The sequence below is a fragment of the Opisthorchis viverrini genome (genome assembly GCF_000715545.1).
Source record: "Opisthorchis viverrini unplaced genomic scaffold opera_v5_375, whole genome shotgun sequence".
Taxonomy (NCBI): Eukaryota; Metazoa; Platyhelminthes; class Trematoda; order Opisthorchiida; family Opisthorchiidae; genus Opisthorchis; species Opisthorchis viverrini.
The window spans coordinates 18,229-32,621 of record NW_008752032.1 but is presented as its reverse complement, the minus strand read 5'-3'; the positions used below and the strand labels follow the sequence as shown (position 1 = coordinate 32,621).

The 14,393-nt window shown below is 44.2% G+C and overlaps 1 protein-coding gene across 1 annotated transcript in view; it reads right to left on the bottom strand.

Moving 5' to 3' along the window:
- Nucleotides 1-201: 201 nt before the first annotated feature.
- T265_10495 (hypothetical protein) overlaps nt 202-14,393 on the bottom strand; it is a gene marked incomplete at both ends in the record, with an annotated part of 29,856 nt that continues 15,664 nt past the window's right edge. Inside the window, 5 exons of the mRNA XM_009176880.1 lie at nt 202-337; nt 3,586-3,659; nt 5,835-6,150; nt 7,559-7,680; nt 11,840-12,011. Of these exons, the coding sequence (XP_009175144.1) occupies nt 235-337; nt 3,586-3,659; nt 5,835-6,150; nt 7,559-7,680; nt 11,840-12,011 (787 nt within the window). The remainder of the gene's footprint in view (nt 338-3,585; nt 3,660-5,834; nt 6,151-7,558; nt 7,681-11,839; nt 12,012-14,393) is intronic.

Here is a 14,393-nt window from a genome sequence, read left to right as displayed (position 1 = left end):
ATGAACCACAAATGGGGGCCATACAAAGGCAAACCACGAATCTGACCCTTTCAAACGCCGACGAAGGTGAATCAGTTTCTGAATCAGTCATGATGCAGTTTAAGGCAGAAGATCCAGGAAATCAACACCATATGAAAGCACCTTGAAACTCGCAAATGCTATTTCAAAGAGGGACACAAAAGCAAGAGGCGTGCGTAGAAAATATATTTGATCCACGATATAAACGTCTGAGTTTCATGTTGGAACATCTGTTTCCGAGCATTTTCCATCTGACAGTCCCAAAAACTGTAGACAGACAAGCGCAGCAGCTTGTTCTGACCATTTCTTGGACTTGCAGCTACAAAAAAAGTGTGGAAAAATGAGTGGAAAGGCGAGTTGAAGACCTAACCACATACACAAGGTAGAGATTGGATTTGATTAATTAGTTATGAAAAGTAAAAATCACTAAAAAATCATCTGCGGTGCACCTACGGTGTACAGCTGTCAGTCACCCAAAAGAAGCACGAGAAAACCCTGAGCGGAAGCACTTCTATCGAGGAAACAAACTTCCAAGAAACCGCATAGACGCTTTCTGGTTCCTCAAATGGATGATTCATTGCCCCAAGAGAAAGTATCACAAAAAAAATGCTCTAGAAGATGAATTATCACTCCAAAGAGTCTGTGTCAGAACCGCAGCTGACACACCAACTCATCCCAGTAGTGAGCTGTTTTTTACCGAGCTTAACTTGCCGACGCCAAAGAATTAGCCGTGGGTACAGACAGCACGGTTCGTTAGAACAGCTCACAGTTAAAAGGGATGGAATGAAGCAAAGCACATGGCAAAATTTCTCGAAGTCCCAACGATCAGCATTGCTTTCCATGATTGTGAGAATATGTCTTTCGGGTAACTTACGATATTTATTATACAGTATTATTCAAGTTCACACTGGTGAAAACACTATGACCTCGATTATGGGAACTAGCTATCATCATACCATCATCATGTTGCGTTGGAATGTACGAAACACAGATAAATTAGTGTTGAACACCTGAAGTAATCATTCCAGAAAGAACAGGAAATTTGGAAAAAACAGAGGCAAACGGAGTCTAAGTACTCCACAAGTGCTCCCACGAGTGCTTCCTTGAGGTGGAAAGTACCATACTACCAAATCATGCAAGCCTATAATGCTTAAACAAGACTTTCGATTTTTCAAATGAACAACAACCAAAGTGAGTTAACAAGGTAAGAACGAGTGTCCGATTGCAAGGTCATCGATCCCGTTGGATATTGTGCTTCCTTCATCGTAATTTGTATTCGATGAACCGGTTTCACGAAGCAAATTGATACGTGCCTCTAGGACAACTTACTCTTTGATCAAGGTGGCACTTCCAGCCTTAAATCAAGGCAATGGGTCCAAGCGCGGCTAGTCAAGTGACTATAAGTGTCCGTGTATGCTTCAGATAACGAGTCATTCAAGATGCTCGGTGCACTTCGCCCATATATTGGCCTACAGATCATAAACGCCAAAACCAGCGATACATTCGTCGCCTCTGAAGCCAAAAGCCATCCATGAATGGCGTAAAAACGAGGTTTAACCAACTTTTCCAGAGATATCGTAGCTGATCGTAGGTGATGCATCAAGTTGAGTAGAGCGCCGGATTGCCGCGCGCGCCACTCAGCGAGAACGCTATTGCAAGGTAGTAAACAGAACCTACGTGAATATTTGGCAGTCAAATGAACGGCCTACACGCTCACATCACGCACAAGACATATGAGCTCAACTAGCAGCATGACTCCTTAGAATCTGTCCCGTCTTTTCCTAGAAACGAAGGATGAAATGGAGGGTAAACAGGGCCAAGAGAAAGCCTAAGGATAAGGACCAGCTCAGGCCTCATTCGTGCTCCGTGGACATGTTGGTAGGAAGAGTCAGTGGAATCAAGCTCAGTCTGATGCAAAATCAGCTCTCCTTGTGAGACTAATTCACATCAATCACATCCTATCAGATAGGTTGGAATTCATGATGGACAACAGGCTGGATGAAAAACTGTCTGTGGGTTGCTCTCTGTTTCATTTCCCAGACTGGGTTGGTTGCGCCTACACTCATTGATTGTCATCCCCCGAGGCTTTGTGGCTTGGCGAAGACCCAAACCTGATGTACTTATAGGTTCCAGCCTGTCAATGAATAACGCGCCTTGCTTTTCCTTCCTAAATGGACAGTAGGTCCTCGTCAAATCTGCGAGGGCTGTCTTAACATCCTACTGTTCGAAAAACACAAACTTGAAGGAATACGATCTTGCCAGTGCAACAATGCGTTGCGTTATTGTGCACTCCCTACTTTCACATTTTCCAAAATGGATTTACGGCCCGGTATTCACGTATGAAGAGAAAGGATAGTAACCCGTGTCTTCCGATGGCCACACTATGTTACTTCATTCTTTTATCCCTCTCAACAGGCTTTTGGACGTGTCCAGCGATCCTATTCCCTCATGGTTTACATCGACGCCAAGGACCAGCAGGCAGTACCACATTTGACTCCGTGAAAACGATCTGTGACTGTCCAATTATCCGCAGGTGTCCAGCTGACCAAGTTCTGCTGATTGGTAAATCATATTCGGATATCAGCTATTCACATCCACCCAGCGTATGCAATCGACCACGTCACAGAACCGACATCCACAGTACTCCTATACGACGGGCAACGCTAAACAATAACGTTATGCTTTTCTTCGTGGAGAAGACAGCAACGGAAGTCATAAAACCGTTTTCCTCTCGGAGATCCAGCAAATCCTACTCCTCTCTGCCAATGTTATACACATAAACAAACAGCCAATGTAAGCCGCATCTTTATGGAACCAACATAGTACGGACGAAAGACAACCCGCAACATGAGTACGACAACTGTCTGAGCTGCGATCACGGGGAATAACAGGAAACTCAGAGGGTTCAGAAAACACCACCCACTGGGGTAAGTGCAGTCGTTCTTGGGGGAAGAAAAAAAACAGAAAAACGCTTTTAAAAAAAGAAACGAATCGGCTAGATAGAAAAATTTCATTCCTATCAAGCAAATGCATGGCTAATGACTACGTGCTGTACCAGCTTTTGGCCAGTTATCTTTTCATGTCATAAAATTGCAGCAGACGTGGTTCATCAGAAAACGACCAGGACGTTTGTGGTTCTGGGTGTGTGTGTGTGAGTGTGTGTGTGTGTGTGTGTGTGTGTGTGTGTGTGTGTGTGTGTGTGTGTGTGTGTGTGTGTGTGTGTGTGTGTGAGGGAGAGAGAGAGACAGTGTGCGCATCGTTTCAAAGTGCACCTAAATACGGACAGACAACAAGATCACTGGGGAAAAGTGAGATTTCAGTTACGTTTGTGGGAGGCTGGGTGTGCGCGGGAAATTGACTGATTAGATTACAGCGATCCATCAAGCCAATCACTCAGGGACAGTGATGGTCATCTGCATACTAGACCGCAGAAGGATCCGACGCAGGAAAAGAGGTAAAAAGCATACGTAGCACGTGGCGGATGATGAAGCTATCGTCAACCAGCTAATGTTCGAGGATCACATTTCCGCACTGTAGACATTACCCAATTGTTGATTGTCCACTTACCCGCTTGTGTTTGTGAATTGCTTATTGTCAAAAAGGACTGTGGAAAAGAACAGGCGGGATTCCCGGTCCTCGGTCTGTGGATAAACAGAATGTAAAACGGACATACTATAGAACGAGGAAATGTTATAGAGAAGTTAAAAGACGGAAACAACGGAAAGCCCATTGTAGCGTAAGACTAAAACTGAACTTACGAGATCCAGCTGTAACAACCTCGCACGAAAAAATTAATTGCTCAGAAGTCCAGTCCAACAGGAGCTTCAGCGTTACAATGGTCTCAGCCATTGTCTGAGACTTTGTTCCACAAGATGCAACCATACCAGGAAGGGCAAGGGGCTCAGCCAGACGAACAGCACTGAACCCTCACATAACGAACACTCGTAATACGAGGCAGTCTGGAGGCAAAATTGTACTGACTTCTACGATGGGAGTGTGAAGGCAGAAAAGCGTTATCTCCAGGAAAACAGCATGTCAACTTGGTGGTGCTACCATTTATTGTGCGTAGTACTATCAGCGATAAAATAACTATGACTTACTCCATGCATCCTCTGACTATGCGGTGCTACTCGCCTTCCAGGATAGAGACCGCGTGATCCCCAGTGCGCCTGGTTGGAGACACAACAATATATGGCTGCCAACCGATGTCAGTGGCGTTCTTGTTGTCAGTTTCTATCCAGGTTGCCTGAGTGAATGTCTGGAGGTATAGGCACCTCGGAATATATTGTGGTAAGCTAGTACTAAGCCCCTTCCCCATCTACCTTTACTCTTTTCTTTACAATAAGGCTTTCAAATAAATCATGGTTGTACGGCAGTGAAGCATAGGTGTTGAACACTGATGTCATGCTGTCGATGATGATGATGCGATTCTCATGCAGCAAATTGAGTCAGAAATTATAACCTCGTCTCAAGGAGGAGCCCCAAGTAAACCTTACTAACCGTTGCAACGTGGGTTAGATTTTAAAGTCGAAACAACACCCAATGCTCGGCCTGGGTAACCTAGAAATATCCTCCGACTTCGCATATCTTCATTCAATGACGCTCATCTTCACCCTCTCCGCAATCACCAAACGTTCCGTTGCGTCCAATCTACCAGGACTTCCCTTTATCAGCGGTGTCTGAAGTAAGCATTCCTATTGCCCTCTTTGTTGATTAGCTTTCTGACTAATCAACATCCTCGTGAACTTGAGACTTAGATTTTTCTGTTTCTTCGCCACATCTTTGTTCGCCTGCCTGTAGAGCGATACGGTGATCCTACTGAAACAGCAGTTCTTGACGTGCAGTAATGAATTGAAAGGGTACGGTTCTAGGTGGATCAGGTTAATCTCTCCAGAAGCGCCGAGCTTCTAGGATGTTTGTTTTGCATTTGCAAAAAATAAGTTTGAAGAAAAAACTACCCTAACCGCAGCAGCAAGACCAAACAACCAATGCGGTCTTTCCTTTGTCGATATTGTCTGGACTTGCAGCAGTTACTAAGAACAGAAGAAATTTTAAAGGCTGGGCATAAAAACACGCGAACCAGCGTCCAGAAGCACGGAGACCCACAACAATTTCAGTTAACTGCCATATGTTAATTAACCTTGGCACGTGTTCAAATGTTGTTGACTCCGGTGCGTACCAATGATTTTACCCTGAATGATGAGGGAACGTTTGCAAGTCAATTGCCAAGTTAGAAGGGCAGGTCAACAGCTATTTGATCAAGTAACAAGGAAACTAACCCTGGATGTGTGCCACTGCAGCACCGTCGTGTTAATGAAGACATCAAGTAGGGACGGGGCATCAAACCAACGTGAGAATAGATAAGAGGTAAGCGGACAAATGTTGCCGCGATGGGACCGAAGAGGTCAACTCTAACGGGAACCTGGACGTCAACCAGAAATAGGAAACAAGTCAACCAAAAACCCAATAGGAACGTTCATCGGAAGCAATGGCGCATCCTATACAGGCCCACGGAATTTCACCTACAACACACAATGCGGCTCAGACTGATGACCGAACCTTTGCAACCCAATCGCTAAGCCCCGTGAACAAACCAACGACCATGCTGCTACCGTTTCAAGCCAAGTAGAAATTCGTCCCATTTAATTTGTTCACAAATAGTTCATTCGAAGGTACAAAACAGGACACAAAATGACTCATAGGGATATGTATGCTACACATATCTTGGAGGAAATATACAAACACGGCCGCGATACGAAATAGTCCGAGGACATTCGAAAACTACGCCATTCGTTCGCGTAAAACACAGAACTTACCGTATGAAATTCTGGAGCTTTAATTCGCGTCTTGTTAGAATATTCGTACAGAATTTGTTTAGGGGACGTGCCATGGAGAGGCCAATACCGACGCTCATAGGGGATGTTTCGTCGGATCACATGTCCATTCTGATCTAATTGCTCTGGATCATCGTTTATACGGGGACGTTTGGCAGCATCGCCGAATTCATTCACAGTCTCCGTAGACACACGCTTCGCAGACGCAGAATCACGAATGCCGGCCCGACGCTGCATTTCAACAGTGTAGACGTCCGGAACAGACCAAGTGTGACTATTCACGAAAACATATAAACGACTACTGTTTCAGCAAAAGTAGTGTAATGTGAAAATTAAATACAATGAGCCACCAAGTCGGTCAAGCTTTAGGCATCACCAGAGGAAAAATTTTCAGTAATAATAATGAACAATCACAAGTACCGCAGGAGATGATGACGAAAGAATGCACCCAAAAGTTAGGAAATCATTTATTTACCGAAGAAGATGCGAGCAATTTATGAGTCAAACTTATGTAAAGATGTAAGTGCGGAAAATGGCTACCACAGAGAAAGCTCAGAACGTTTAGAAGATGCTAGTTGAGCATACACAGGATGAGTAGTGCCTGTGTGAAACTAAAGCATGTCGTGGATTGATCAGCATCAATGAATTCTGGAAAAACAGTGCTTGTTAGACCGTTGTACCTGGATATGAATTTCAGGGATGAAGTCATTATCGTTGTGCCTTTGTGAGGCGAAAATGAAGTCTGCACAGAGGAATTCGTGTGATCATGAGTTTAACGCTTGGATGTTATTATTCGCGCTCCGCACATCATCCAGTAAAGCCTGGTAAAAAAAACACAGAGGAGACTCCAAAACACTTGAACACGTTTTTAATTTGGATCATGAAATCTCACAAACCGGCTCATGTTGACGGTGGGACCAAGCTGAAGCCGAGAAAAGGCCTGCGGGCCAGGATAGGCACTTGGGTTGCGCGGATGCCACAGCTCCCAAGTGTAGAACCATGCAAACACAGATCCTCTGAAACCGCTTTTGGTTCTTCGGGCCATGGTCGAAGTGACAACTGAGTTACGATATTCAAGGTTCCGAGTTAGCGAGGAGGCGGACTAATAACGTCGAAATGTTCGAAAGTTATCAGGTCTGGGCTAACGAAGTCCACCAACGTAATACAAAGACACTACTTCCGTGTGAGGCTACAAAGTTAAAGTAAGTCATATCGCACTGATGAATAGCCAAAGTGTATAAGCAAAATACTACCTTAAGAATTAGTGTGCCAAGTATTTAACGGCGTGTACAGCATCCAGAAGGACAACTGCCACGGCAAAACGCACGACTGCTAGTTAGCACCTCCGGACAATCGAAACCCGCCCTTGGAAGTCGGCAGATATGTGGCAAATGATTTTCTAACAGGACGCTGTCCTCAAAAGTATGTGTCTTGGAAAGTAACTTCTATCCCGTAAATGGAAATGACTTTCGGTCTTGGAAATTTTGCTCGTTTCAGGAGTCCTCACCCGGAAAAGAGAAGGCTAGGCAAAAATCGTACAATAAAGGTTGAGATGAAACGTGGTTCAGTAAATAAAATGAGTACAGAAACGGTTTCTGCTATATAAAGCAGAGTAGCTTTCAAAAAGGAAATACGAACAAAGAATTATTTTGACATGAGAATTAAATCTGATGTCGACAGTTAGGCCTAGTCAAAGCAAAACCTACCACAAATCCTTCAGGTCCTTAGCGGCCAGCGTTGCCAGAAAAAGTGGAGTTTCCCCTTCGAGATGAAGCATTGACTGAATGCAATACTTTGTACCAGCTATGTGATGGTCGTATCGGACAGCCTGCAAATATCAGAAGAATGTTCGGAAATGATGGGCGACTGATGATGGACAAGCAAAGAGGCTATAACTGGACTAACTAGACTTCGTAACGCACCAACACATGAAATGCTATAAGTCTCCGCTTCTGGATCCGCTAGTTACTCAACAAAAATCATTTATCCTGGCTCAGTAGATGCAGGAAAGATAAAGGATTCGTGGATGAAACCACATTGTTCGCTTCGACAAAGACTGCTGCCAGGCCTAATGACTGACAAGATTTGTACCAGAAAATCAACCTGTACAACCCACCGAAATCCTGTTTGAAAAGCTATCGTGGAAAATCACACTAGGTTTGAGTAGCGCTTAGTTCAATAGACCTTGATGGCAGTGCATAGTCCAAACTGGAGTTCAACCTCGTCCTCACAATGAGCGCATCTGACCACTAATCAACGAGTACACAACGGACACCTCCGAGCATTTAAACATAGTCGCACGCAACCGAATCGAGTTAAAACACCTACCTGAAGCCACTTTCATCAAACGAGGGAGTAAGCACATAAAGAGCACAGAATAATACAATACAGGGAATCTCCACCGAGCAGAGCTTCAATGCATACTGGACTGTGGCAAGTATCCGGCCGCGAAAGCGGGCAACTAACCCACAGAACTGGAGTGATAAAGCGTATCAGGTGGTTAGGTGACTGTCGTGAGGAGTACCTCTAAGAAATTTAATACTATACAAGGCGGTTAGGTGCCATGAACATATGGGATTGCTTAAAATGCCAGTTGAGTCGAGGCATAGGGGTTCCTGTCTTCAACTAAGGACAATGTGTACGACACGTTCCAAACAACCTCTTCTGAAAGAAGGTACCATTACTTGGATGGGGATGGAACAAGCTCTTATTCATATGTGGCAAACGAATAGCCTTTGAAGCAAGAGACCAAATGTATCATATCCTTCTGCAGTTCAAATAAAACCCTCTTTATTTGAGCCTGTTAGAATGCTAAATAAACATCGGAGCCACAATGCGCACATTCTCGCAACTGCGGATTACCCTATGCAGATACCGTGACTTCTTTCGTAGCATAGGAATCAGCTTACTGTTATTGCTCCTCATTGTCCCATTGTCCTTCGAGTTGTTTGGGTGGTTAACCTCAAATCTCCACATCACGTATAGAAACAATGATGAGCGTAAACTCCTCGGTGTACCAAAGTTGGCAGTTGGGTCAATCTTAATACCCTCTATGGTCGAATTTAAACCAGAGGATTGAGGTTCACCTCATCGTCAGGTTTGGTGATAGACTACACAGCCCAGACCAAAAGCTGTGCGGGACTAACTCGAAATGCTGATACTTTGCTAGCTTGTTGACGATATGAGGGGATTTGGAATTTTAGTCGCTATTTAGTCCTTTAAGTAAAGTGGATATATGGCGAATATACACTCATTTGCAAACTAATTTGGTTTTCCCGGGAGACACACGTGGAACCCAGCTGAATCTCTCGTTTAAGATCTTCTCAGGCGACTGAATGCGCTGCATCAGGCCGCCTCATGTTTCAGTCGCTACGATATTTGAAATATCTTGATACATGTATATCTTTGTAATGTACTACTCATAAGGTTGCTGAAAATTCTTCGACACCCCATGGCCAGTTTCGTTCTTCTTGGGGCTCATCAAGTAGGCGCAGTGAACGAGTTTCTGTCAGCCTTATGGGCCCAAATTGCGCAAAATTAGCGAAATACACTAATTTGCAAACAAACTTGGTTTGGCGAGGGACTCACCTGGAACGCAGCTGAATCTCTCGTTTACGAGAGGATACAGATAAGAAGTCAGGGCTATTTATATCACACAACGAACAGTGTGAGAAGCATCTTTCTGTGCAACTTATGTTCGTAAAACAACTGGGATACTGCAGGAAAGTGAAACCCGCAGAGAGAGGGTGGTGACAGACCCCGACCAGAGGTTAACTTCCTAACAGTGGTTTGCCGTAGGAACACTAGAATGGCTTGAATCACAAGGGGCATGTCGCCGCACGTTCCACCTCCAAACTTGAAAAACTAGGTCATGATAGGCTAGACATCCTGAAGAACTCTGACAACTATCCCCAATTAGTCAAACCAACCCAGAATATTGCAAGTTGGACTACGTCAATTGCTATTATCAATACACCTGTTTTAAATTCGACCGTCAGTGCATCGTAACAAAAAACACATGGACTTATTGAAAGAGCTATATGCTCGAGATGACCTCATCAACGGCCGCACCGACAAAGGGACCGGAATGGTCGTAATGAATAAAACTGATTATACACGCAAAATGACGGACATTCCGGCGACCACAACCAAGTTCAGTCAGACAGTCAACGACAAAGATAAAACGCTCATGATAAAGCAACAACTGGTAACATTCCTGAAACGCCTTAAAGCAAACGGTTTGATCTTTAAGACAACCTATGAGAAAGTCTAACCCACTGGGTCAACAACGCCATGCCTATGTGGCTTGCCGAAAATCCATAAACCCATCTGCCCACTGGGGCCGATTCTAGACATGCCCAACTCGCTCTATCAAAAAATCGCACAGTGGCTCATCAAAATGCTGGAACCAATACGCCAAAAAAAGTGTCAGTACAATTTAAGAGACAATTTAAGGACATGGAACTGAAGGATTCGTTAACTGGACGTGACTTCAATATCTACTAACTCCCCCTTGATTGAAACGGTTAACTACCTATGTGATTACATGGAAGCGAACTTGTAGTTGCCAATTCCAGTTAACGAATTGCGAGAACTCCTCTTGCGATGCAAACTGAATGTGCGACTATTGTTCAGTAGCACGTTCTATCGTCAAATCGATGTTGTCCCCATGGTCTCATCACTGGGTTCGATGCTAGTCCCTTAAAGCAAGCATAAAGACGATACAACTCTACTGCCGATACGTGGACGACATTTTCAAAGTTCTTAACAATAAAACCGAGATGAAATTGCCCCAACAAGAATTTAATAAGACCCACACCGCCAATCAATGCATCTCGGAAGAAGAAACCGATAACTTCTTCCTCTTCCCTGATGTTGGCCTTGAACGACGTCACGAAAGTACACTGGAACGATCGGTTTACACAAAACCCACTTGGTCCGTGAAATATATCAACTTTACCAGCTTCGTGTCACTAAAGCAGAAACGGAATCTGATCCACAGCCTAACAGAGCGGAGAAAATATGCTCTGTTGATACGCTGGAACAGGAAATCGTAACTCTTACGATTCTGAGAAAACGGGTTCCCCGACAAGTTCATTATGTGAAGCACTTGGAACAACCCATATCGGTACAGCAACGCATAATCGCAGTGGCTGGAGCTATCGTCATATGATATCGCGACCTGATTCTTTTGTTGGCAAAAACGCCGTGTTCGCATGTTGTACTTGCCATGGTTCAACTCATCTCTCCCATAAACACACCTTGTGCTGAACACAAGCACAGCATTGACTGTATTGACAAACTCAGGTGACTGGAACCAGTTATTTCTTGAAAGGTAGCCAATGTCGTCTCTCACTCGACTTCCCATTCATGTACACAATGCTCCATGTTAAACTATGTTAGACACTGCAACCTTAGTCTTTGCAACTATATGACTTGAAAAGACCTTGCCAAAAACATGTTCGTCAGCCCACCTTTGTTCCTACCCTAAATCGGAATTTTCGGAATACTACAAAGGTCGGTAGCAAATAATTTGGGAGCCCACAAATTATCTTAACCGAAAATAAACAAGGCTTTGTATGCTTATCTTTCGTCAAGCAGATCAGAATGTGGAGTAATGAATTGCTGGTTTGAAGATTAACAGAGGGTCGAACTAACGAGAAGCGTGGGTTTGGCGGACCACCTGGCGACTAGATTATGGGCTGGGCTGTATCGTCTCCCGGTGTCAGCAGATAGTGCACACGGAAGTAATACAAAAAATTAGCATTGAAACCAATTCTCACGTAACGTAGATAAAACTAACGGTGTCAGTGGTGTCAATCAAAGCTGGTCAACCTTATGAGAAGCATCGTATCAAGAAAGTACTTCAATATCTTGAATGCTCACCCAGCTAAAACACGAGGCGCTCTTTGCGCAGCACGTCCAATCGGATTGAGGCCTTAAATGAGTCCTCATTAACGTCATAATTTCAAAGACAAGGTACTTACAAGGGACAAATATTCCCGGATAAGAACATGTAACGTGGGCGCCGGACAAACGGGGGAGAAAATCGCAGGATTCCACATTGCGGAGCGACAAACCATGACGCCAGCTGCGCCTGTTTGTTGCCGGAAGAACTCGATATCATCGTGTGAGCGTATTGTATCCCAAGAGCCACCACTAGAAGAAGAATGTTGAAAGCAATTAGCATCAGATCAGCTTGTATGTAACGAATGGTTCAAATTCTTGCATAGCAATCTATTGCTAGACAAGCCTAGAAGGTAGAACTCATCCATCTACAGCCAAGGGGAAAAAGCCCCAAATGAGTAAACAACCGATCGGATCTAGAAAATATGGAGTACCGTCATCTCCTCTGTCTGCAGGGTTTCAGATACGTCCTGCACAATTCCAACATTCAGGCAACGAATCCACCTCTGTTGTCGATGGATGAGGATTGGAGAGCAACTGAAAACTTGAATATCAGTCGTCAAAACGATTACCGCCCCGTGAATCACACGCCCCCAATTATGTTCGTCAGTGAAACTGGCGTTCTGTCAACACTGCGTCAATGTTGCGGTGGTTCATAAATCATTGACAGGAGCGATCCGCGACAGCACTGAAACTGAGTCGTCTTCACGGAGAAGACAAAAGCCACAAAGTAAGCGAGGATAGAGTAATTCTTCGATGCGTCTCCGCTACAGTTAACCTGCTCTGCTCTTGTAGAAAGCAACAGTCAAAACCGATCGCACATTTACAGTCCATTTATGTTTCACAGCCACGACTTGGTTCTCCGTGAGTACGAATGACGAGTTGATATAAACGACTTGGTGACTTGCGAGTAGTTGCTTGACTAAGTCACAAACTGGCCAGAATAAATCACTCCCTAGTTATTACGTGAGCGTTACTGCACCAGTCGCGATTAGTTGAGCACACCGACCAATACGCACTGTGTCATTGCATTCATTCGCGCAGCCACAAACGGTCACCAACGTACTCGACTTCTTTCCAGAACGATCAAGTTAGAGCAACCGAAATTCTGTCTTAGATTAGATTGTGTTACACCGGTTAACTGACACTGATGGCGTCCTGAGGAAAGCATTAAGCCCACATGTGTTTGTTTCTCCGCTCTTAAAAGTATTCTGCTTGACAGTGAAAAAAACTAGGATCACCGCAAGTGGTTTACTCCAGGTTTAATCTGTCATTGTAATAAGGGCTGCAGTACAGAAACGTTTGCTAGGCGGTATCCTAGCCAGCGCCGGGCAACAACAAGCTGTCGCAAGAAATGAGTGTCTAAAACAACGGTAGCACCAAAATTCAATCTGCTTCAAAATTTCCTACGACGACCAAATTATGGACTTCCCTTCCACATCCTACATTGTGCAGCTCCTTCAGCATCACGCTCCGAATCACGCATTTAACGCCCTCAGTGTGTTCTTATTCGGAACCGTTCACAATTATAAACGTTTTGGTTTTCTAGGTAGGTTCGCGTACCATATGGTTTACAATTCCTTTTAACTTGACGCTGACCTTTAATAAGAAGTTTAGGTGATATGATATGTGCAAAACTCGTCGTCACAACTGATATTATGCTAGAATTTGCAGTCAACAATGAACTCAACCATGATCTTCAGTCCACACTCTCGCCTGCTGAATTCGAATTACTGGATAACAAAGCGAAGGAAGTGAAAGCAACTCAAGGTAAACAGTGCAAGGACAGGCAAATACGTAATTTCGAGAAATTGCTTTCTACCACTCGCTGTTCTAGTAGCACAGCAGAGAAGAGTAAGTCATCCATTAGCTATTGTAGCATAGTCGATTTATCAGATAGATCCTTAAGTGAAGAGGAACGTTGTCTGTTAGAGAAAGGATTGAATTTTGCAGTAAGTAAAGGCGTTATAAGGGCAGAAGAGATCATCCCTAGTGTTGAGTCTGTATTCCAGAAGCTTCCTTCAACGGAAGCGGAAAAATTACGTGTACAGTTGGTCACAGTCCTGAAGTCCCAGCAACCATGGGTTCCAAACATTGCACCAGCTGAGCGAAGAGCCCTAAACACGTTAAAAAATGTAGACAGCATAGTAATTACAAAGTCGGATAAAGGTAAGGCCACAGTCGTCATGAATAAGAGTGACTATCTTCAGAAAGTTAGACAACACATAGCTGATGGTCCTTACCGACAAATTAGTAACGGAACGATCACGTCAATCATGAATAAGAGTAAAGTTGAAGTTGCGAGGTATATAAGATCTGTGATAAGCCATCTAGGGCAAGGCAAGTGGTATCGATTGTACCCAAAAAGTGCAATCCAACCACGCCTTTACGGGTTACCGAAAATTCACAAGGTGTCCCCATAAGACCAATAGTGGATGGCATAGGTTCACCACCACATGAGCTGGCCAGATATCTAGCAGGTATCCTTAAACCACTTGCCGGCAAGTCACCCACACACATCCAAGATTCGTATGACTTTGCTAAAGAAAAAAGTAGCTGGGTTTCAGATAGAGCCAGACGAAGTCCTGGCTAGTTTTGACGTCAATTCGATGTATACCAACGTCCCTAAAGCGG